The following is a 26,291-nucleotide window of genomic DNA, read 5'->3' on the forward strand; positions in this document are numbered from 1 at the left end:
ACCCCTCTGCTAAAAAAAACCACTGCTGATGCGAACGACCTCAACAACTACCGTCCCATCACTAACCTACCCTTTCTTGCGAAAATCACAGAAAAATGTGTAGCGAAACAACTCTCTCGCCATATCAAGGAAAATGATCTTCTTGACAATTTCCAGTCTGGCTTCATTCAAAACCGCAGCACTGAAACAGCCCTGCTGCTAGTGATTGATGACGCGCTGCGGATACTCGATTCAGGGGAGTCTTGTCTTCTAATTCTTCTTGACCTTTCTGCAGCCTTTGACACTGTCAATCACAACACTCTCCTTAACACTCTTCAACAGAGAATGGGCATGGAGGGCACTGTGCTCAAATGGTTTGCCTCCTTCCTCTCTGATAGATCCCAAATGGTCAAAAAAGCTAACAGTCTTTCAGCTCCTGTAGCAGTCAGTCAAGGTGTTCCTCAAGGCTCCATACTTGCACCCACACTGTTCAATCTCTATTTAGAACCGTTGGGAAATCTGCTGAGTAAATCCGGGATCCACTATCATCTATATGCGGATGACACTCAGATTTACCTTAAGGTGGCCTCCAATCACGATCTCTCCTTCCTTAGCTCTACCCTCGACTCCATTCAAAACTGGATGGTAACTCATCAACTGATCCTGAATCCCTCCAAAACAGAATTCCTCCTCCTTTCCTCCTCCCTTTCTCATCCCCCAGTGCAAACATGGATGGATCAGATCAATCTAATGAACAATAAGCCCATCATTGTCGAGAGCGCAAAATCCCTTGGTGTCATTCTCGACAAAAAACTTAATCTACTCTCCCACATTAACTCCATTGCAAAGTCTGCTCGACACCAACTGCGCCTTCTTTGGGGGATTCGTCGCTTCTTCCTGGAGTACGACCTTAAAACCCTGGTCCAAGCGCTGGTTCTCTCCAGATTGGACTACTGCAACTCTCTTCTTACTGGCCTTCCCAAATCCCACCTTTCCCCCCTGAAGTCTATTCTCCATTCAGCAGCTCGTTTCATATATGGGGCCAAAAGAAGCGACCACATCACACCCATTTTATCCACCCTCCGTTGGCTTCCCATAGAGGCAAGATCTATCTACAAAACTGCATGTATCACCCACAAAGCCTTGCACTCCTCCTCCCCTCGCTACCTGGTGAATAAACTGAAACTCTCTGGGGGCTCCAGACCATCACGTAATGCAGAAAAGTTATTGCTTGAACCTCCCATTTTCAAGAAGGAAAGATTGATGGCCCAATCCTTTTCAGGCAACGCAGTGAGAATCTGGAACTCACTTCCGCCTCAGCTTCGGACCACCACCTCTTCCCAGGCCTTCAAAACTGACCTCAAAGCTCTCCTCCTTCAAAGACACTTCCTAAGTTAATTCAAGCCCTCTGTTTTCAGAAGGAAGTCCTTCCATTATAGGATATTCTGTTCTCCATGCCTATAGAAGTGCCTTCCCAGGGTGTTTTTGTGTTTTGAGTGTCTGCCATTTAGTGCAGTATTTTACCTCTACCTGTATCTTGTACTCGTTTGTAACATGCACACGGCACCTTTCCTTTTCAACGTATCATTTGCTACCTCTTATATCTTGTTTGCTTTTGATACATGCACAACGGCCACCACTGCCTCATGTAACGTAACTATTGTTTTAGTGTTTTGAGTGTCTACCATTGATTGCAACTTTTTTACCTCTATTCGTACTTTATTTACTCTTGTAACCTGCACACGTCACTTTTTCCTCTCATAACGTATCGTTTGCTACCTCGTTTATTTTTTGCTCTTGATACGTGCACAATTATCACGATTGCCTCTTGTAATGTAACGCTTGTTTTTGTAACAGGCTCACTTATAATTTGTCTCCTCTTGTATCTTTACTTTGCCTATTGTGAAGCGCTCTGACACCTTCGGGTAAAGTCCGCGCTATATAAAAACGCATTAAATAAATAAATAAAATTTTAAAAAAAGTGAAATGCATACCGGTTAACTTTTTTCCCCATTCGTTTTAATTTTCACCCGTTTTTTTGCTTAACATGAATTAAGTTGACAAGAAATTAGAGTTTTCATTTACTTTCATAATTAAGGTGCTAGGAACTGCTGCAAGCAACTACATAAATCTAATGAAACAATTGCTCTTTTCATAATATTGATAGTAACGTTATCACAAAATGGGAATAAACACTGGGTTGCAAATTAGCTTAACAGCATTTCACCCATCTTCAAAGGCCCATAGAGAAAATGCCCTTGTCTTTTAAATGTATAGGACAAACAGATCTGACAAAATTCGCCAAACAAAGCAGTTAACTGACTCTCTTGCAGGGTACAACGACCCAGTTTTGAAGTTTCTGTCCCGTGCAGCACCTTCATTCCAAATCTACGCCTACTACTACTTACTTCTTCCATAGCAGTCTTTTCACCGTACTCATAGGACAGTGGCTGTAGCCAGACCCTGCCAGCCCTCACATGCCACAGTCCTGCCCTCAGTGCTCATTGGACGGTGTCTGGAGCCAGTCCCTGACAGCCCTCACATGCCACAGTCCTGTCCTCAGTGCTCATTGGACGATGTCTGCAGCCAGTCCCTGCCAGCCCTCACATGCCACAGTCCTGCCCTCAGTGCTCATTGGACGGTTTCTGGAGCCAGACCCTGCCAGCCCTCACATGCCACAGCCCTGTCCTCAGTGCCCAGAGGACGGTGTCTGCAGCCAGTCCCTGCTAGCCCTCACATGCCACAGTCCTGTCCTCAGTGCCCAGAGGACGGTGTCTGCAGCCAGTCCCTGCCAGCCCTCACATGCCACAGTCCTGTCCTCAGAGGACGGTGTCTGGAGCCAGACCCTGCCAGCCCTCACATGCCACAGTCCTGTCGTCAGAGGACGGTGTCTGGAGCCAGTCCCTGCCAGCCCTCACATGCCACAGTCCTGTTCTCAGAGGACGGTGTCTGGAGCCAGACCCTGCCAGCCCTCACATGCCACAGTCCTGTCCTCAGTGACCAGAGGACAGTGTCTGCAGCCAGTCCCTGCCAGCCCTCACATGCCGCAGTCCTGTCCTCAGTGCTCATTGGACGGTGTCTGGAGCCAGTCCCTGCCAGCCCTCACATGCCACAGCCCTGTCCTCAGTGCTCATTGGACGGTGTCTGGAGCCAGACCCTGCCAGCCCTCACATGCCACAGATCTTTCTTCAGTGCCCATAGGACGGTGCCTGGAGCCAGCCTCCGGGCGGTCCTTACGTGCCACAGCCATGCCTTTAATGCCCATAGGATGGTGTTTGTATGCAGCCCCAGAACGCCCATCACATCCCACCAGCCAGCCCTATGTCTCTGAAGGACAAGGTGAGGGTCGCTCAATGTGGTGCAGAATGTGAAAGGCCCCCCACCCGCAGGAGTGCCTGATAATGGGCCCCCTGGCGGCTGCTGATGGCAGTGTCATGGTTCGATGATTGCTGTGCTGTATCGGATTTGTCACCTGCTGTGAAAAGGAGGGGTGGGGGTTGAGCGTAGGAGAGACCTGAAAGTGAACACAATGTTTGATGTGTGTTGCTGCCGGACCTCCTTGTTATTTCAGAATCGGGAATAAGTGTGTTGCTGTGATTTACGTAGCTCCAGGGCATCTTGGGGCGTGGGGGCATCTTAACGATTTTGGGGGCCCTGTGCAAAACTAATTTTGGGGCCCCTGTTCGGAACAGCGACAGAGCCTTTCCGCTGTCTATGACCAGAAACAAAAGAAGGGGCCAGCAAGAGCATGTCACTCGAGATATGAAAGTCACAAACACACTCATGACTGTATGCATGGCCCCCGATCACAGATAAGCACAAGCACAGCCGTGCCTGCGCACACACACAGAAGCAACAGAAACGGGCATTTACTTCGATCGTGATTAGCGATCGTTACTATCGCCCAGTGAATTCCACAGTTTGTTGACCAGCATGTGTGGATGACAGAGTGTTATGGCACAAAGGCTCAGCTCCTCACAAACTGGCAATGGCAAGCCTGAACGGATTGAACCACTGCTGCTGCTTCCTTTCAGGGCACCACATGGGAATAGGAATGGGTTTCCCCAATAGGTGACTCAAAACTAAGGGGCACTTACCTTAATGGAGTATAAGTATAGATATAGGGTGAGGAAAGAAAACACTGATAGAATGTTAGAGAGGTTGGTACTCCCAGCAACCTCAGATACGGTTACACTTCATGGGGAACAATACCACCACTTTGCAATCCTGCTTTACTGGCTTTACAGTCAACAGTAAATCTCTCTACATCTTTAACTGAACACACATACATTTACTGCCTCTCACTTCTGTAAGAAAAACATGTCAAGAAAGCCACTGAATGACTAAAAGGCGCCAAATCTTGTAAATCAATAGCAATAAGGGATGAATACAAAACACACTCTATACCTATTGTACACCATAAATAAATTGACAAAAGATAGGTAAAACTGTCTGTAGGTGAGAACTGAAAAGGATATACACAGAAGAAAAACATGAATAGTTAGCACAAACACAAACACATACAAAAGTAGATGGTAATGCATGATATGTGTATGAAGACACGTTGTTCAAAGGCAGTACACAGGGGCCCTGTCGAGGCTCAGGGTTGTAGCTTATTCAATAAACAAGAAAGGTACATTTGTAGAGCAGGTACAATAATAGAAATTGGAATTATGTAGAGTTTCAATGCTGAATATCTCTAACCTGTTTACATATGTTGTGATTAGGTTGGGTCTGCAAATAATCTTTAAATTGGATTTTAAGAGTTCGGGATTTGAAATGCTGATCACAGTGAAACCCTCCTTTATTGCACAATGGACGAAAAATATTGAACTTGCAAAATGGAAGAGGATAATGGAGAGCTGTTTGTCATATTGAGTTCAGAAATATAGTGATACAAAAATATCTTGGCTTAAATACCACAAACCAAAATATCATGTGAATGAGTAAATATAGCTAAGTACATATTTACTATACTTTACTCCACATGTAGTCGCAGCTAGGGAGTTATAGTTAGGACCTAGTTTCTATAGAAAAAGCATTTTTTTACTTGCCTATATCTTTGGTGCCGTTACCAAATCTGCAAAAAATGTCCAAAAAATATGAAGCTTACATGAGCTGCTCTCTGGAAAGTTCAGGATGATCCGTCAAGCAGGGCCTGAGAAAAAGGGAGGGTTCCAAAAAGCTTTTTCCTTATTCATTTTTCTATAGAGATTTTGAACAGGAATAGTGCCCCCACTATAAAATGGAATTACACCAAATTTGTCAGAAAGTTAGCTCTTGGTTCAGAAAGCGACTTTTTGTTATTTGGTGTAAATTAATTCAGTAGTTTTTTAGTAATTAAAGAAAAAACAAATTTGTATATATAGAGACACAAAGGCATCCCAAACCCTCCCAATCTCGTGCTGAGATCTGATTGGCTGCCAACACTGCAACAAGGAAGTGTTGGCAGACATGTTGGGGCTCGTCTGAGTCCCTGAAAAAAACAATGGGAAAAAATCAAAAGGGGCTAGGGTAGAGCTACCCTACCCCCTTGGCTCTGGTGCTGAGGTCCCAGAGTGATCCTCCCAGAGCAAAGAAGTATTTTATAAAGGTTTTTTAGATGGAATCATGGCAGAGCCATGGATCTGGCAAATTAAAAAAAAAAGCAAAAATTCACCTGTTATAGTTAGAGTTATCTCAAGTAACTATAACTCGGGCTAAAAAGTAACTATAACTCACACCCTTGCCATGCACTGCTAATTACTCCCAAAATTATGGCACTGATGACTTCTTTGATAACATCTTTGATAATATCAATGTAATATTTACAGTAAAATTGTTGACAAAAAACTGTGCATGGTGGGGGAGCGAGTTGTAGTTATCTTAGGGGATGAGTTAAACGTACTTGAGCTAACTCTGATAGGTGAATTTCTATGATTTGGTACGTTTAAAATGTGAGCCTAACTATGATGTCCCTGTAACCTTGGTGAAAATCTGTTCAGTACTTTAGGAGATATTAAATGGAAAACAAATGTGTATATCTGGGCTCACTAATAATTGACGAATGAATTTTCATGAATGATGTGCGAAAAGGAGTGCTCTAGTTGGCTGACGCCATTTTATTTCATGAGACACAGTCCCCAGGGGTGACAATTCTAATTGAAAGTGGCATAAGGGGTCAGGGTGGAAGTACACTGACCACAGGGGTGTGTTATAGGTGGGTTTTAGGGGGCAAATTATGGATTTTAAACAATTTTGCATCACCCTATGCAATATTCATGAAAATTCACAAATCTTTGTAATTTATTTACAGAATATTCGCAAATATGAAAAAATTTGGAAGAGCAACCACAGACTCATTCATACACTAATTAATTCATTCAGTTATATATGCACTCAGAGACTCATGCGCCCAGTCACATACCCACTCAGACACTGACACACCCACTCAGGCCCTCATGCACCCACTCACAGACCCAGTGAGACACTGATGCATCCGCACACAGAACCATGAGACACTCAAACACCCACTCACAGACCACTCAGATCCTCATGCACTGACTCACAGACCCCCTCAGACACTGATGTATCCACTCACCAATTCACTTAGACCCTCACACAACTACTCACAGACCCACACATTCCCTCATTCACCCACTCACAGTCCAATTCAGACCTCACACATCCACTCACAAATCCACTCAAACCCTCGTGCACCACTCACAGACCCACTCAGACACTGTCCCATCCACTCACAGACCCACTCAAACTCTCATACAACCATTCAAAGACCCACACAGACACTGACATATCCACTCACAGACCCACTCAGACACTGATGCACCCACTCACAGACCCATTCAGACTCTCACACACCCACTCACAAGTCCACTCAGACCCTCATGCATCCACTCACAGACCCATTAAGACCCTCATGCACACACTCACAGACCCACTCAGCCAATGATGCACCCACTCACTCTCCAGTGCGACACTGATGCACCCACACACAGACCCTCTGAGACACTCATCCACCCACTCACAGACCACTCAGAACCTTACCCATCCACTCACAGACCCACTCAGACACAGACACAGCCACTCACTGACCCACTCAGACCCTCATACATAACTCACAGGCCCACTCTGACCTTCACACACCAAGCCACAGACCCAGTCAGACAGTCATACTCCCACTCACAGACCCACTCATACACTAATACACCCACTCACCGACCCACTTAGACAGTGACACATCTACTAACTGACCCACTCAGACACTGACACACTCACTCACTGCCCCACTCAGACCCTTATGCACCCACTAACAGACACTGACACAACCACTCACACACCCATTCAGCCACTGATGCACCCACTAACAGACCCACTCACACACTGATGCACCCTCTCACCAACTCACTCAGACCCACACACACCCGTTCACAGACCCACACAGTCCCTCACGCACCCACTCACAGACCCATTGAGACCCTCGTGCACCCACTCACAGACCCATTCACACCCTCAAGCACACACTCACAAATCCACTCAGACCCTCATGCACCCACTCAGACACTGTCACACCCACTCACACACCCATTCACAGAATCACACAGACAGTGATACATCCACTCACAGACCCACTCAGACAGTGATACACCCACTCACAGACCCAATCAGACCCTCAAACACCCACTTTCAAATCCACTCAGACACTGTTACACCCACTCACAGACCAGTGAGACACTGATGCAACCACACACAGACCCACTGAGACACTCATACACTGACTTGCTGATCACTCAGACACTGATGCACCCACTCAGACACTGACACACCCATTAAGACACTAATGCATGGCCTCACACACCCAGACAGAGACTCTTACAGCCACTCCCACTCCAGATACACCCTCTTACACCTATTCTCTCACACAGAGAGATAGGCTATGGCCAACTCCTTTTGGCCATGTGTGGTGGTGGTTGGATTAAAGTATAGCAGTAGAAATTACTATACGTTAAAAAAACCTCAAAAAATCACTGAAAAAACCAAGGTTACAGGGACGTTATAGTTAGGAAACTAAATTAAAAAACCTTAGAAATTCACTGAAAAAAACAAAGATTACAGTACCTGTGACATGTGTATGCCTGCAAAGGACCCGACCGCCCGTGCAGTGCCCACCCAACATACCTTAGAAATGCACATCCCTAACTTCGAGTCCGGCGATGGGGGACAGGGTCATGTTTTGTCCGTGGTTCAGTGGCAGCAGCAATGGCAGGTGTTGTCCAGTCATGTCCAGTCAAAGACAGGAACAAAAATAGGAACACAAGGAGTGCTTTCATCCCCTTTCCCCCAATTCGCCAACTCAAACATGGGGGTCGGACTGCCACTCTTTTCTTGGTGGTAAGGCACATCCAAATGTGCACAGTGAGAAAGGTATAATGAAAAATGTGTACACTGTTCCAAAGAAAAGATGTTGTCAATGAGGACGAAAAAAGAAGACTGAAAGAAGGTAGGATGCTAGGCATCATCATCGGGCTAACTCCTCGCCAGACCGGCACTGCAACGTCTGACGGGCCACCACACAAGAGGTGGTGGCTCTTCAACCGGAAGATGACTCTGCAGATCAAATTAGGTCCGCAGGACGTGCTGACAGAGGAGAAAAGGAGAGTGGAGGGTATATAAAATTGGCTCTGAACACCTGGTAACAAGATTTAATGCTTATAGTAAGGGTCAGGCCAAGATTAAAAACAAGTAGGAGTCTCAAGGGAATAATGTCTCCTATACTCCTAAAAAAGGGGAAGGAGGGAAAAGTCTTCACTCCTAGCACTGGGTCGACATGTTTCGCACCTACTCGGTCAGGGATTGATCCACTGGCGCTTCATCAGGACCGTTTAGTTGTAACTTCTACTTAATATGCAACAAGTAAAAAACAAAAACAGGGACCGTAAATGTTGGGAGATCACTTACAGTCTATGGACCAGTCGTCACAGTCAGTCTAACAGTAGGTCGCCCTGCATAGGAGACAAAACACTCATGTAAAACAAAGTGCAGCAGGAAGACATTGATTGGTGTCTTACTAGAGAGTAGTGAGTGTGATAGGCATCAGATCCCAAAGAGAAAAAAGTGAACATAATAGAAGGCTTACCATCCCATGTAAAGACAGGGCATCATAGGTACGCGTAAAACCTCATAACCAAGGTGAGTTCACTAAATATGAAAAATTGTAAAGTATATAGTCAAGAAAAACTGAAACTTCAGCAGTTAATTAGAGTTATGTTTGCACAGGGTTATCAAATTCAAATTCATCAATCTGAAAAAATTCAATGTCTAAAAGATGTATATAGTATCATGCCTCTATAATTGTTTGTCTACACGTTCTCGTGGTGCACAAGGGACACAAAATATAGAGTGTAACAAGGATCTGTGGGTCCACATCTAGGTGACCACCAGGTATGAAAGTGACCACAAAGCTCCTGTTTAGATAAATCTGTGGCCCATATTTCGAGTCAAACAGGAAACACTGGTGGGAAATGCTTGGTAACAGGTTAATGTTGAAGTTCAGCCTAGACACAGTGTTATCGGGGAACTGCGCGCTCATTTAGGAAGGCTGAACATACACCAACCGATCGTTCGATAACAGTCTTTAAAAATCCGATCAGGCAGTAAAAATGCGCCCAGCATACAGCACACTCACTTACTTATACTCCGTTGGTGGTCTGCTTTTAGCCTACCCGAGGTCGCGTGCCTCACAGTAACGGCAACGCGCACTCGGGAGGCATTTAAAAGTGATGTGTCGATCAGGCAATTAGCCCTGGATGCGTAACGTCGGTGTCGGGAGAATAGACACCGACGAAGGACTAACGCACAAGCTTTTGTAACGGCGGCCATCTTGGAATGGAGTGACAAGTGATGTGTCGATCAGGCAATTAGCCCTGGATGCATAACGTCGGTGTTAGGAGAATAGCCTCCGACGAAGGACTAACGCAAAAGCTTTGGTAACGGCGGCCATCTTGGAATGGAGGATGATCAACAAGAGAGGTCTGGATACAATCACCCTATAGTGTGGGGGTATATAATTGGTCTCGTATTCCAGGACATTGTCCTGTTATTAGACATCTTCAACGCAAAAGGGGGAACTAGAACAGAAAACTGCATACTATAACTTACTAGGAGAGGCCATCAACCCAATAGTTATTAAGGGGTCATGTATTGCACCTCCATGTAGGGACCTAAGTATGTTACCAAGGACAATTAATATCTAAGCAAGTCAGTCAAGGAGGTTAGGGGGACAGGGTCCACCAAGGGATATCATCGTTAAGACCCTCACTAGCTGTTTTAAGTCGAAAAATCCACCGCTGTTCAGTCCTGAACAGATATTTAGGGTCATTTTCATTATGTCTAAGTGCTTGTAAAACAGTCCACCACATATCATTAGGGCCATGTCTTGCTTCTAAGAAATGTGAACTTAATTTGGTCGTGATCCGAGCACATCTAATGTTGCTACGGTGTTCATTGATTCATAACTTAACTGGTCTTGTTGTCATCCCTACATATTGTAAGTCACATGGGCACGTGATCAAATATATACAGTGGCGTGTGTTACAATTGGTGTGTTTTGTCAAACGCCAGACTCCAAAGTGTTTCAGCTGTAGACTATCTATCCGTTTGGTCAGGGAACACACATTACATGAACCGCACGGATAGTGTCCTGAGACCGGAGGAAGATTCCATAATGTGGGCTGGTCTATGGAAACGTCCTGTCTACGTGGCCGTGTATGGATAATTAGGTCCCTGATGTTGGAGGATCTCTTAAATGCAAAAAGGGGTCTCGCGATCTGTGTTCCTCCGCTCAATAGAATCTGCCACCTTTTGTTAATGAGTCTTTTTACAGTGTTAGAAAGGGGAGTATATGCTGAAACGCAAGTAAGTTGTGTTTGTTCCTCCCGCATGGTGGATTCTAAGAGAGCCTCTCTGTGATTGTTTCTGGCTCTTTTATAGGATGTATTGATAATCTTAGTGGGATAACATCGATGTTGGAGTTTCTCTTTCAATTCACATGCCTGTGCTTCAAACGAATGAACAGAGGAACAGTTCCTACGTAATCTCAGAAATTGACCAAAAGGGAGGTTGTCGCGTAGAGCCTTTGGATGATGGCTGTCATATCTGAGGAGACTGTTCTGGTCAGTGATTTTATGATAGGTATCAGTTACTAGTTTGCCATTCACATTGTGAATCAAGAGGTCCAAAAAAGGTACATGTGTGGTGGAAATGTGCGCTGTAAATTTCAAAAAGGGATCCAATGTGTTGATCCAGCTGGTGAACAGATCAATGTTGGGAAGAGCGCCTTGCCATATAATGAGAATGTCATCTATGTAACGACGCCATAGTTTGATGTTATTGAAGAAGGGGTTCGTTACTGGTAAGATGAAATTCTTTTCGAACTGATACATGTATAGACAGGCCAGGTTTGGGGCAAAAGTACTGCCCATCGAGGTGCCTCGAATTTGGTGGTATTTGACATCTTCAAATTGAAAGTAGTTCTGTGTCATTGCCAGGGATGCACAGTGCATTACAAAGTCTACCGGAGTTAGAGACGTCCATGGTTGCTGACGGAGGGCAGACTCAACGACTTCTAAGGTGGCGGCCTGTGGAATGTTCGTGTAAAGAGATTCTACATCTAACGTGATCAGTACCTCAACCTGGATAGTAGAATTAATCGTCTCAATGAGATTCAAGACATCTTTGGTGTCTTTCAGATAGGTGCTTGAACTCTTTACTAGTGGTTGGAGGAATGAATCACAAAAAGTAGATAATGGTTCCAAGACCGAACCAATGCCAGAAACTATTGGACGACCAGGGGGTGGGCGAGAGCCTTTATGGATTTTAGGGAGGCAGTAAAAATATGGAGTACGAGGATGAGTACTCTCCAAAAATTCTGCCTCTCTTGAGGTAATCCAAGAATTCCCTTTGGCCTCGTTAATCATAATCCTAATCTGTAGTTGTAGTGAATTTGTAGGATCTCGATTCAGGGGTGTGTAATAGGTCCTGTCACTTAGAAGACGGAGACATTCCTGTCTGTAATCAGATGAATCCATAATGACTATTGCTCCTCCTTTATCTGCTGGTTAAAGTGAGAAAGGTGCCTGGAGTCCCACCGTCAGTCACTTTTCCCTATTGCGCCTTCAACATGGGCAGTGTTTCTTAGTGGAATGCGGGCTTTCATCTATGGGATCACCAACATGTAAATATGGTGGGCGGACCCTCGCGGTGGCAGGTGGGTTTTCAGCCAAAAAGTCAAAGGAGGGACCGTTAACGCAAACATCAAATTAGGTCCTAAGGCACTAGATTAGGTAGTCTACAGTGAGGACTGCAGGGTTTGCAGACCCAAGAAAGCTCTTTTATGTTTTTTTGTTAAGAAAGCTTACTATTTTTTACTCATGACCCACCCTCCAAATGCTGTGTTGTATGTATTATTAGTCAGCATCACAGCAGTTTCGATGACACTGCAGCAACGCAGGAAAGTAGTATGAGAACGGTCCCATTGCATTTTCCAACCAAAACATATGTCCTTCATTGACCAATTTATTCTACCCCTTCATTGCCTTTCATATGACACAGTTATCTGGCTTGACTATTGGCTTTACTACCATTGCCAACCAACAAAGTGATTAGAGTGATATTTTAGATGGGAGAGGATATTCTGCGAATTAAACTGCAGTCATGTGTTGCAGTTGTATTTTGTTAAAAAAAGGGATAGGTGTATCTGGTATCTAAAATGTGTAATGTGTTTTCTAGCTACACAGACCACCAGTGCTGGTGTCAGCATCAGTGCCCCATCTAACGCAGCGACTTAAGGAAGAGTCTCTGCAGCAGCAGGGACGGGCCATGGTAAGTCACATTACTTGGTTATTGACAAGTACTAGTATACCCACTGTAGTAGATCCCTCCCATCATCATCCTTGACATCCCTGCCCATGGCACTTCGCGAGTCACGACCCTTGGGCCATCACCCCGCACAACTGTAGCATGGTTCAGTGCGGTGTTGGCTATGCAATGTGCATCTGCTTCTGTTAATGTAGCAATTAAAAAAGCTTTAAATGGATTGCAAACCGAAACAAAAACAAGGTGTCTTTCACTTCCCTGCTAGTGCCCACTCAGTCACCTCCTAGTACACCACTCCTCACTCCTTTATTCATTCCTAAGTTCTCTTCACATTGAAGAAAAATATTTTTGCCATTTGCCAAATGTTATGGCCCGGACACGTGGCACATATGGCTTCTATAATGGATTTCCGTCTGTTCAAATGTGATATTCATCAACTTTCAGATTTAACTAAAGTGACTGACTAAGCCTAAGCTACATCATCAGTGAACTACCACCACCCAACTATTCTATAGCAAAACCTCTACCGTACCTATCCAGCCGCTTCCCTGTACCTTAAAGTGCTGCAGCAGACTGAAGGTCTGATTTAGAGTTTGGCAGAGTATGAATCATAATATGGCAGACAGGACATTTGTCACATTTGTGACAGAGTATCCCCTCTGCCAAACTGTAGTCTAAATCAGTCCCTAAGTCAAGTTTCCTTCCCTTCCTGCCAAGCAAATTATTCAATTTAAATAATTTGTGTTTGAGGGTGAAAGTAAAGTGGAAATAAGTGTCTGTGATTTTGTGTTTTGCGAATTGGATACCCTGTGATGAACATGCCCATTAATATCTATATATCCAGTTTATTTCCCTGTACTTCAGTGCATCCTTTTCCTACCTTCTACTTACGACAGACAGGATATCTATTATCAGAATGTTATACATGACATGTGTGACATATTATTCATGATCTGCCTCTTGGGTCAGGGTAGAATTGAAAGGCAATTGAAGTCAACCAGGGCCATTGGAATCAAAGATAATTTTATGTCCATTGCAGCTTCCCCAGCAGCAGACTGCAGAGAGTAGAAAATTTGTACCTGATGCGATAGCTAGCACGCTTCCAGTCATTTAGCACAACAAGAATAGAATACTTGTACACCATAGTGGATGATGCCTTACTCATTAAACAGAGTTATGTTTCTTTTTTCCACACAAAGTGTCTGTGTGGTTTAATTTTTTTCAGGAAATAATTTACCAGAAAAAAATCACTCTATTTTTTAAATCTTATGCAGCCTCCTTTCAGCCAGTCAGTGGTTTTATGTGAGGCATTTGTTGTTAAAATCATGTCCCTCCCTGTGACTGACTTTCCTATTCACAAGAAACATTACAATGGCCCTAGGGGACCAGCAATGTATTTATACTATGCCACAATGTAATAAAAAAAACAAGTGTTTGCACAGAGTATGCTTTACAATTTGTCTTTTTAATTTTGTTTTCCTTCTTGATATAGCTACTCCTTCTTGTCCCCCTCTGTCCTGGCAGGGGATCGTGGCTCTGGAGAGGCAGGAGGAGACCTGGCACATTACCAGCAGCTGGTGGATGAGGTAGGGCTCAGCACATGCCTCCAGGCGATATTAGCACTGCCAACAGCTTGGAGCTGCCTTTCCCCCCTTTCAGACTGGCTCCAGCATTGCCATGTGCTGCACAAGCTGGCATACTTGGACTGTAGGATGGCACACCTCGAAGCCCAGATTTAACACCTGGAGACCCTCATACGAATTCCCTCTATTAGCCCTTTAAAAAAAAAAAAATTTCATGGGAGAGAGTTGTGGGTGGAGAGGGTGAGAATTTGGGCAGGGTATTTTTACTCTTAAAGGACAATTTGGACATGGACACTTATATATTTATTTTGGACATTGGTTGGGGATGGGGAAAGATGTGGGAGAGGGCTGGGCCTGTTGTGGGTAGAGAGGGTGGGTTTTATATTTTATAATTTATATATTAGTAAAGGTGAAATCTTCATAATCCACTTTATGTCAGATGTTTTTTTCTATGTTTTACTCCAACTTTGCCCTGGTGTCTTTTCACACAGCCTCTCTTTTTAATCTATTTTTCAAAGTGTATGCCAGTTAGGAAGGTATACTGCCATTCCCTATATTGCTTAGAGAAACAGAGATAAACAACTACATTTCTCATCTGTGGTAGAGGTTAGTTACGCACTAAGTAAATGAGCTCACTTAACCCCAGAGCAGCATGTCACATGGCCAAACAGCAACAGCGAGCAAGTAGGTATGAGGAACAAAGACCACATACAAGCCTATGGCGAAAACACACTGTCTGGATGCACAAAAATGTCCACCAGCCACATGGTCAAACTTCAACAGCGAGCAAAGAGGCATGGGGAACAAAGAACACATTCAGGTATCTGAACACAGACTACACAAAATGCCCGCTGGCCACATGGTATGGAGATGACTGGACTGAAAAAGCAGGCATGGTAGTAACACTGAAGATACCACTACCATTAATTCAGTGAAGCAAAGCATAAAAATTAAGTGAGCTATGAAATTTTTAAAATATTACCCCACATATACCCTTTTTGCAGAAAAAGGTGAAATGTAAACAATAGCCAACGTTTTTAATGTAGTTCAATGCCATCCCTGCCCTAACTGAAATTTTAAAAACATATACCACAGAAACATTTTTTTCATGCACTGATGACCAGTACTAGGCCTACTGGCAAGATGGCCCATTGGAAGTCTAGGACACTAAGTAAAATAAATGAACATTGCAAATCTAACAAACATGGAGAAAAGGTGCTGAACTGTGTACCATTTTTACTTTACAAAATATGAGTAATGAAATGCAAAATAAAACACTAGGCATCTACGTAAACTACAGGCCACCCACCAAAATAAAATATAAAAATCAAATAAAAGTACAAAGAAATAAAGGTGCATGCTCTATCAAACAAACAACATCCTTACACAATAGTATTTGAACTTGCTTGTATGATATCACAAAAACAACATTTTTAAATCCAAAAGGTATATATCCAGCAGACAAAGAGAGTGATCCTTCCACCTCGAAATCCAAGTGAAAACTGACCAGGAGATGGGCAAAGCACTGGAAGGGGCACACTGGACAAGCACAGGAAGTTGGAGTCTCTGTGGCACTTCCTTCTAGTTGGAAAAAATAGTTAAAAAAGGCTTCTAGCACTAAAAAACAACTTGAAAAGTCTGTTGGAGAAAAAAATCCACTTGAAAACCTCTTTTTAATTAGATTTATCTGCTTCTCGAGTAGAAAATGTACTTGAAGTGCGTTCGTACACTGGAGCTGCACTGGAATGGTGCCATCGCATCTGGAAATCACACGATCTGATGGGAAATCTTGTGTGTGCTCGCTAGCAGCCTAAGAATATCGAGGTGCGAGCGCCCAAAAAAATGAAGATGGCAAAATTTGGGAACTACGCACTACTCCACATAACGCTGAGTGCTGAATTCCAAAAACTCCACGTAGACTACCTACACAAAGGGCCAGGGCCTCATTAAGACCCTGGCGGCTGGCGGCAAGCTGACGGTAACACCGCCAACAGGCTAGCGGTGTTCCGCCAGCTATTATGACCGTGCCACAAGAGCCACGGCCATTCCGCCGGCCCCTCCAACATACTGCCAGGCTTCTGCCTGGCGGTCATAATCCCCAGGGCAGTTCCCAATGGCCAGCCTGTCCACGGCGGTAAACACCGCCATGGAAAGGCTGGCGGTAAGGGGGACTTGAGGTGCCCCAGCACTGCCCATGCCAAGTGCACAGCCCCATTGCGCATTTCACTGCCCGAACTTCAGGCAGTGAAATGCGCGACGGATGCTACTGCACCCGCTGCACATCAACATTGCCGCCGGCTCATTACGAACCGGCTGCAATGTTGATGTGACTTTTCCGCTGGGACAGCGGGCGGAAACACTGTTACCATCCGCTGGCCCAGCGGAAAAGTCATGATAGGGAGCCAGATATACCGCCAGCACTGGCAGTATACTGGCGCCCGCAGCTTCAGCGGTCTTGGAGAAAGACTGCCAAAGTTGTAATGAGAGCCAAAGTGTCTTAGAAGGAACACTACTCCTCTCATGCATTGAGAATGACTCAATTCCAGCAAGAACGAAAAACAGAATTCTCAGATTCATTGAACTGTGACTGCAACCTGTAATGTTGTATTATTAAGATATAGTGACTGAAAATAGTAGCTTGAATATTGTCGCGCAAAACCCAAAACACCCTGTAAATTGCACAAAACACTCACAAAGTTGCTAAAATGTCGATTTTGTTTACATTCATCAATCCCCATGCAAATCCTCTGCAATGAAGGTCAAGTGATAAAAGTGAATAACATGATACACAAAAATATTTCTTTAATCAATGAATCAATCAGTCAAGTGGATTCAAATAGCATTACTAATCACCCGAGAGGGTATCCAGGCACTTGGGGGTCAAGGTGGTTCAGGTGACTCACAAAAAAAGACAGATCTTGAGTGCTCTCTGGAATTCCATTAGCGTGGTGAAGGTCCATAACTACAGAGGAATGTTGTTTCAAGATTTCGCCACAAGGTAGGAGAAAGAGCATCCTCCACTGTTGATTAGATGGACTTGGGTGGTGCGGGCGAGTGAGAGGGAGGCTGAATGTAGTTGTCTGTTAGGGTGATGGAAGTTCAAGTGCGGTTGATGTAGGCTGATCCTTGGTTGTGCAGTGCTTTATATGCATGGATCATCAACTTGAACTGCCATTTCGTCTGTATGGGGTGCCAGCTGACTTTTCTGAGGTGGAGGTGATGTGCGTCCATCTGTGGTGGTCAGGGATGAGTCAGGCAGTGGAGTTCTGTATGGTCTGGAGTCTTTGTAGAAGGTGTGTGGTGACATGAGAAGTGTGCAAAAGCAGGCAGAAGCAATTGCGTTTATCTGGGACTTCATGATCAATTTGCTGTCCAAGATTATGCCAAGGTTTTTGGCATGGTCGATTGGTTTAGGTGATGGTCTTAGTTCCGATGGCCACCAGGACTTGTTACAAGGGGTGGTGTTATTGCCGAAGATCAGCACTTCCGTTTTGTCCCCATTGAGCTTTTGGAAGTTGTCCTTCTTTTTACATTCAAGCTCAAATACATGTTTACTCATTGAAAAGCATGCCCTATGCTTTGCCACAAGAAATGCATTATTTACCCAGAATATCTTTCTCTTCAAAATATTTTCAATGAAATATTTATGATGGGGATTTCTCAACAAGGAGATTTAGGTTTTTATTATATATTGTATAACAATGTGAGCTAGTGCGAATTTCTGAGCCAATATAATATATTGATATGCTCTTCTGGGGTATCCAGCTGTATATATCATGCCACTAAAATATTGTGAGGACAATATTGTTAAAGTAGATACCTCTAATGTACACATGTGGAGTTTAGAATAGTAAATCTCTACTCACCTATATCCACTTACTTTCACAAAATCTTGGGGCTTTTGCCTCCCCTCATTGGCTGACCTCTTGTCGGCCAATGAGAGGAGGCAACAGTCCCTACCTCATTACAGAGTCGCATTGGTTCAGAGAGACTGCTGACCCAACCTACACTGGGATGAGGTAACAGTGATAGACACTCGACCATAGGCACTTCAGAGCTTAAAACTGAAGTGCCTAGGTTCGAGGATATCACTGATACTCCCCCTCGTCATGAAGGGGAGGGCCTCGAGGAACTGAGGAGGACACACCCACAGGAGCTGCGACATCCTCTGCCCTGCAAAGTTCAGCTCAGAAATCAGGCAGCCAGGAGCCTGCAAATTAGGTGCATGTCTAACTCCTGGCTGCCCGATCTGAAAATAAAGAGTGTCTATTAGGCTGACCTTTGCTCAGCCTGAAAGACACTCTTTATGTTCAAAAGGTGCAGGGGCATGGCACCTCCGCCCTAAGGTATGGGCCGCTACTGTGATTATGAATGCTTCCATCTCTCTATTAGTTCTGGATTGCATGTTTTTATTATCTTCAGGTGTTGCATGTGTCTAATGCCTGGTGTTTCTGTGTAAGTACATGCCAAATTTGTATTAATGCCTGTATGTTTAGGGTTAGTAGCAGTGCATATATATGTGTAGGAGAATTTATTTATTTGTTTACATGTTGTGTGTTGTGCTTTGGTACACTCTATAATGGTTGTGTATGGACTTGCAAGTACTTTGTGCAAACATACACACACTTGTCTCTAATTAAGTGTATATGTCCAAGATTATCCTACAGAGTAACTGAAATCTGTTTCTGTGGTTGGTATCTTAGAAAAGTATAGAGGTCAGTGCTGTTATACATTTGACTCTGGTTATTACTGTGTGCATCCTGTTATTCAATGTCCGAGTGAAGTGAAACACATTGGGGGTGAGGCGGTGCCCCGCAGGGCATTCTGACCGCGGCGGTTCGGCCGCGGTCAGATGCGGAAAACCGGCGGTCTCCCGACGGTTTTCCGCTGCCCTTGTGAATCCTCCATGGCGGCGGAGCGCGCTCCGCCGCCATGGGGATTCTGACACCCCCTACCGCCATCCTGTTCCTGGCAGGTCTCCCGCCAGGAACAGGATGGCGGTAGGGGGTGCCGCGGGGCCCCTGGGGGCCCCTGCAGTGCCCATGCCAATGGCATGGGCACTGCAGGGGCCCCCGTAAGAGGGCCCCACTTTGTATTTCAGTGTCTGCTATGCAGACACTGAAATACGCGACGGGTGCCACTGCACCCGTCGCACCTTCCCACTCCCAATTCTGAGCCGGCGTCCTCGTGGGAAGGATGATTTGCCTTTTGGCGGTCGCCCGCCAGCCCAGGGCAAATCCCAAAATACCCTCAGCGGTCTTTCGACCGCGGAGCGGTATTTTGGTGGGGGCCCGCCAGACTTAGAATGACCCCCATTATGTGTTTCGTTTCTTTATTTGGGAGTGGAGTTACACATTTTCCTATGCTTGGCTTGAGGTGTAACACTCTGTCTGTGACTTATGGGTTATCTACTTCTATCTGGGCAACTGTATGGCATTGTGCTTTAATGTACAGTATCTTTTACATGTTTTGAAGCAAGAGGTTATCTATGAATCTAGTTTTCAGAATGTACAAATGTAGTTCCACTTGTTTATGTATGTCAAGAGCGCACATCTGTGCCTGTGGCAATTGATAAATTATATATGCACTTCTCATCAACTGTATGTTCACCTCTTTATCAATTTTCTACCTTCTTATTGGTGAGCTTTGTGTGAGATCCAGTCTTTGTATGGATGCACCGTAGATGTATATTGTAATGCAAGTGTGCTGCTTGTCTGTTTTACTCCTTTGCATAAGGTTATGCCTATTTACAATACAGCAGGTCTGTGACATCAGAGCTAAGTGATGTGCTGTGCCCGCTGCATGCCAACTGAGCTAGCATCCTTATATCCAACTAGAGTATAGGGGACCTATTTGCCTTGCTTCCATTAGGGCCCATTGTACCCTTGTTACCTCATTGTCTTTAGGCTAATCTCTGAAAAGTGGAATGTTCATCTGAGGCAGATAATATGCTTTGCTTTTCATGAAAAGGAATTGTTGTATGCTGTGTAGTCTGACTAGTATTTCACGTTGATTCACTTAGCATTCTGATGTGTTTACCAGAATGGTATCCTGTCAGTGCATCTGTGTATGAGTGCAGTAGTCTGGAAGTTGAGATCATTTTAAGGTCTGGGGTTAGCCAAGAGCTTGTCATTTTAATAAAAGTATAAGTATAATATACTTACTTAAAGGGGCTTTCAGCCACTTATCTTCATCCATTGGTCTGTTGTTATGGCATTCACATTTTGCTTCCACCCACTACAGCATTAAGCAAGGGACACTGGGAAAGCCTACTTCAGTGACTGCTTAGGTTCATTTTGATTGACTACATTTTGCTCTTTTACAATGAGCACATCCACACACAAGATTCCCTTCAGTGCCAATGTTTTTGTTAGGATTCACCTGCAAAACATTTGGGCTGTGCTGGTGAAATCTATTGTATTCAATATAAATCTTAAATGGGGCATGTCTCCTGCCCCCTTGCGTTTCATTGGTTCCTGTGCTTGCCATGTACTTTTTCTCTGTTTCTATTGGCTGTAGCACACTGTTTCCTGCTGTTCCTCGTGTTGTTCCTTATGTGTTTCTCTTAACAGTGTCCTGTCACCGAAGTATTGTTTCCATCAGCTTTTGGGGAACTTTTTTTTTATGTTTTGCCTGTGCAGTGCTTGCGCTGTGCTTGTTCACATAATGTCCCCCTTCCTGCATACATTTCAAGCATGCTTGTCGGCTCCATTTTATTATTTATTTATTTGGAGTCTAATTGAAGTTAAAGAAAAGGAGCAACTAGAGTGTTCTGGAACTCTTAACTTTAGAAACACCTTCATTATTAAAGACATCTTGCAGCAAAAATAAAAAAGTATGATCTGTGTGAAATTCAAACAGTGCATTTCATTAACCTGCAGAACCATTTCACCTCAGTACACAACATTATATCAGAAGTATTTTTTAAAGTGATAGTGAAAATGAATTTAGAAATGTTCATTCCCTTCCATCCTACAAATCTTGACAACAGTGTGAACTGTGAACTAAAAGGCAAGTTAGTTGTTATGTGAACTCCTTGGGAGGGCTGGGTTTCTATAAAACATGAACAACATTATAGTTTATTAAATCTGACACTGAAGGCTTTATACAGCATACATCCTGAACACATATTTCAAGGTTCTTATATGTGAAGATGAAGAAAAAGGAAAAAAGGGGGTATAGTGAAATAAAACATTTGCCTAGGATCACACAATATGGTTAAGTAGAGAGGCTGGGATGTATACCCAAGTTTCTGGTTTCACATTGAGCAATTCAGACCCTAGATGTATATGCTTCACTTCCCCTACAGACATTACCAGTACCCCTCCCCACCCTACCCCCAGCCCTCCGACCGCCACAATGCTGGCAGCAATGCGGCCCTCGTCACATCAAAGACCAAACAGTGCGGCCCCTGGGAAAATATTTGTGAGTACTGATGCTGTAGACGATGATGCAGAATTTTGCACCGCAGCCTCTTTGCACCTAGGAGTCGATACATTGCTTCAGCTGGGCAATGCATCTTCGACACAAACTCTTACAACACTCCGCAAACCAGGGTTTATGGTAATTTGTTCAGCAGGCTTTGCTGGGTCCCTTTAGCCAGCCCACACTCCATCACAATTGGCCTGAACTTCTGACTTTGTCCTAGTCCAGCACAACCAGATATCCATAGTTGGCGCTTTTTGGCCCTTTCTTTATTGACATCTCTAAAATTGCATATCTCCATTCTAGTGACTGGACTTTTGTTGTTTCATTTATTAAAAATTACTCTATTTTTCTAACCTGGTGGGGGATCCTTTTTGTATGGTGTGTGTTCGAAGTAGTGCACAAATCCTCTACATTTTGCCTCTAAGTAAAGAGTGACTACTCAGTGCCAGGCTATCAGATGGCTGAGCACAGTTTAATTTAGGGTTGGCTTGTGCCTCACACTGCCAACTGTTGTGGTTGCTGCTTGACCAGGGTTCCCACCCCATCAACCCAGTTTCTTACATACTCTAAGCAGCAAGTCATGTTCCCCCTCAACAGACTCTGCCCTTCTGAAGAGTTCAGCAGAACGAAACACTGGTGTCAATGGCTAATACTGGAGGTTTGGCACTCATTTGCAGACCCTAAGCAGCAGGTCATGTTCTACCCAGCAGACTACTTGCCCATGTGAAGAGATCAGAAGAAAGAAACATGGGGGTCAAGGGTTAATAGCACTGGTGCTTTAAAACTCAAATGGCCACAGGAAAAACTCTAAGATATGAACTACCTTGAACTTTATTTACCATGATGCACTGGGGAGGACTGGGACACACCAGTGGCCAGTGTTTAACCCCACACACTGGCAAAGGCAAGTACTGGTCTCAGAGCCTCAAGGAAGCAGATTGGTGATCACAGCTATCACAGCAACTCCAAGGTGAAATGAGGCAGTAGTGCATTTTGAAAGGGTTGGAGTTTCACACCATCAGTAGAAAGGATAATAGAACTATAGGGTCTGTGTTACAGCTTTTGGTTCCATATGGAATTTCATGACAGCCTCCAAAAGATTGGGGCAAAATATCCCTGGACCTATATAAAGCCTGTAGGCAGGCCAGAACGGGGAGATGTTGCACAATGGCAAAAATACTAGATAAACAACAGTTTCACAGCACGTGTTTAGGGCATTGTGTGGAAAATATAGACAGAGGACGAATGCACATGGTAGGAGGAAGGATACCTTATACCCTTCCTTTTTGCTTCACAGGACAACTCACCCTGTCAGGACACATTAATTTATGGGAAAACAGAAAGGTGACACAAACTTACACAACTAAAGGAAAGACTACTAGAAAGAGACATTGCTTTGGTGTCATAACTGAGAGAAATATTCAGGGTATGCTGTACTACTGACAAAGGGAAAGCCTGAGGAAACTGGAGGGTATGAAGTAATGTCATAACAGGATTAGTGATGTTCATCATGTTTAGACAAGTCAGAAAAGAGAATAGAAGCTCTGTGATAGAACTGTTGTTCAAGACCTTGGTGCCTTATTAATTGGCGCAAATTTTGCAAAATTTACTTAACATTCATCTGCGAATGCTATTTAGAGAATGAAATAGCAGTGGGAGATGAGGGTGAGGAATGGATGCATGCCTCCACATTAAGATAGTTTCTACAGACACCTGTTTTAGGCTGATCAATAAGTGTCTTGAGCGGGTCTAACTCATTTCAAATCTTATGCACAGGGTAAATAATCTACAAAGTGGTTGTTGCCTCCCTGAGCCTGATAGGGTTCAGAACAGGCCAACTTCTCAACTTATAGAAGTGTCCAAGAGGTTTTGTTTTGGAAAGACGTAGCTGAGTTCCTTGAAAAGATCGTGAAATACAAGATGGTGCTATACATTAAGACACGCAAATTGTTGATTCTGTTTCTCTCTTTTTCTAGCTAAGCAACATTATACATGCACTGCTGACAAGCATATCCTCCCAGGCAAGGCAAGAGAGACAAGGATCTGAAAAGGTGGGCGATACTTGAAAAAAGTTGAGAATGTTACTCAGTTTATGATTGCCTTCTTAGAATGACTTTATTGAACTTGGTCAAGGGAAATAGTTTGGTTATTTGACATCCTGGATTGACTCAGTTATTGGCCACCTTGCTGCATCCACACACAATGGTTGTTTATGTGGTGAGACTGTCTCTACAGTTCAGAGAAGTCAGGAGTAACATGTGCAATAATGGAGACGCCAGCACACAACTGGAACATTTGCACATAACGTACTTTTACAAGTGTGTGTCTTAAAAAAGTCTACAGTTCACAATGTTGCTGTCATGTCATCTACCTTCTAACTTGGTACTGTAATATGATGTGATGACAATCCCGGTTTGTATTAATAAGGGAGCTTTAATCTAATTAATATCTGACCATAAATACAGATATCAGCGGGCCCTTTACTCTGGCAAATAAAGGTTTTTGGGAAATGCCCATTCTCTCTTACCTGCATCCCCAGGTAGGAAACATCATATTGAGGGGCCTATTTATGGGGAATTCATGCGGACTTGCAGAACAGAATGCAGCACACACAGAAAGAGGAATAAACAAGGAAAAATAGAGATATTTCTCCCAGTTACACCTCCCTGGGGCAGTGAAAGATTTTGGCACATTTCCAGGTTTATAAGTTCTTGTTAATCTGGGAATGTGTCAAAAACCATGGGAGTTGGGTGGAAACAATCACACAAGGCCCAAGGAACACCTTCCTAGAGCACAGTAACGAAACATAGTGATGTTTGCTGCTTTGCATTATTCCAGATTTTTGGAGCCCCCAAGAGCCATGCAAAGTGGCTATGTGCTGCTTATAAAATCTGACTTAGAGGTTTGCATCACATATGTACCATGCCTGGTGCAAACGAGATGCAAGCCTCCCATCAATATGCCCCTTAGTTTTGTGATGAGATAAGCCTCCTCAACTCTTAGCTTCATCCACAGCAGCTCAAACTCCTCTCTTGTTCAACAGATCCGCATAACATTTTTTCCTGTGGATCGACCCTCCCTAAAGTTCAACCTCAGAAGAGCAGCCTCACCCAGACCCTCTACCTTAGATAGAACACCTACTCTTGTTCTACCTCCTTTACAACACCCTAATCATGAAACCTCTCCCCTTTCCTAACCTACCCTTATAAAATGTGACCCCTTAGGGCCCTCTGCAGCGCAGCCCCCTATTTTGATACTTTTCTGTGCTGTGGAGCACCCACTTCTCTTACCTGCCTATTCAGTGGTGTCACCTCACGCTGCCTCCTTTCTTACCTTTCTCTTCAGCGGAGACCCTGCATCTCTTATCTTACTATTAGTATCACAGCTCCTCTCTGATACTTCAGCAGAATAGCACCTCTTCCAATCTTCTTCTCAATGGAGCACCCTCATTTCTTACAGTGCAGCTGACTACAGCGAAGCCCCCAAGCTCCCCTATTATATCACCTCCCTACATGCATCCACAATGGCACCTAAACACCTGTTACCTCGATTTTCCTCCTCTACTTTCTTGATTCCTGGTGGAATCCACTCTCTTACCTTCCTCCCCCGCACTGGCTGGCTCCAGGTCACGGAAGTTCAGTTCCTGCTCCTTTTCTGAATGATTGAACAGGGCCAGCACAACCTCATTTGTCTGCTTCTCGAAAGTTGTCGGATGGGTCATTGTCTTGTCTGTGGACAGAAGTTAGGCCGCTGCTCTACACCTCGGCGCATACAGTCAAGTGGGGAGCACTTGGAACGGTGCGGGAATCGGTAGCCTACTCGGAGTGCTTTCACCTTGCCAGAAACAAGAAATGAATCAGCAAAAAACACTGGTTGCAGGTTTTGTGCTTGGTCTACTTCCTCCATTGCACCACTTTGAAAGTTACTTCACCTTAATGAAAACGTCAGGTGTGTATCTTCTGAGTACAAAGTCATAAAAAACGGTTACGTTAACATCAGCTAATCTTTCAGCGAACAATAGTCTGCAGTGTGCACAGGCTGCTTGGAATTCCAGTAACAGGCCTCAGAATTGAAGGAGCCTGTTGCCTCGTGGCCTCGAATTAACCCTAGCACAGCACGTTTTTAGGTGCATGTGTGTGACCTTGAAGGCAGCGCCCCTCTTTAGTGTCTTAAAGGTAGCAGTTGAATTGGCCCCTGTAAATTAAGACACAGGTGTGGAGAAAGATATCTCTTTATTTACACATGCAATTGAGTAGTCGATCTTGTTTTTTAGGTCTCGGCTCTAGACGCGCGCATTCACTGTCTCGAAAAGAGACATGTTGTATCCAGTTTGGGGGCTTCAGCCCACCCACAGGGTAGCAATTGGCTGGCTCCAGCGTCACTCACCCATTGTTTTTTACCATTTGTCCTGGGTGTGCATTTGTCATGCCT

At 44.3% G+C, this 26,291-nt stretch overlaps 1 protein-coding gene across 1 annotated transcript in view; it reads right to left on the reverse strand.

Moving 5' to 3' along the window:
• The window catches only part of BCL2L15 (BCL2 like 15), a 42,140-nt gene extending 16,418 nt beyond the window's left edge, over positions 1-25,722 (reverse strand). Inside the window, exon 1 of the mRNA XM_069238713.1 lies at positions 25,458-25,722. Coding sequence (XP_069094814.1) covers positions 25,458-25,581 — 124 coding nt within the window. The 5' untranslated portion in view covers positions 25,582-25,722. The remainder of the gene's footprint in view (positions 1-25,457) is intronic.
• Positions 25,723-26,291: the final 569 nt, after the last annotated feature.

The sequence above is a fragment of the Pleurodeles waltl genome, chromosome 6, assembly GCF_031143425.1.
Source record: "Pleurodeles waltl isolate 20211129_DDA chromosome 6, aPleWal1.hap1.20221129, whole genome shotgun sequence".
In the NCBI taxonomy this organism is placed as follows: Eukaryota; Metazoa; Chordata; class Amphibia; order Caudata; family Salamandridae; genus Pleurodeles; species Pleurodeles waltl.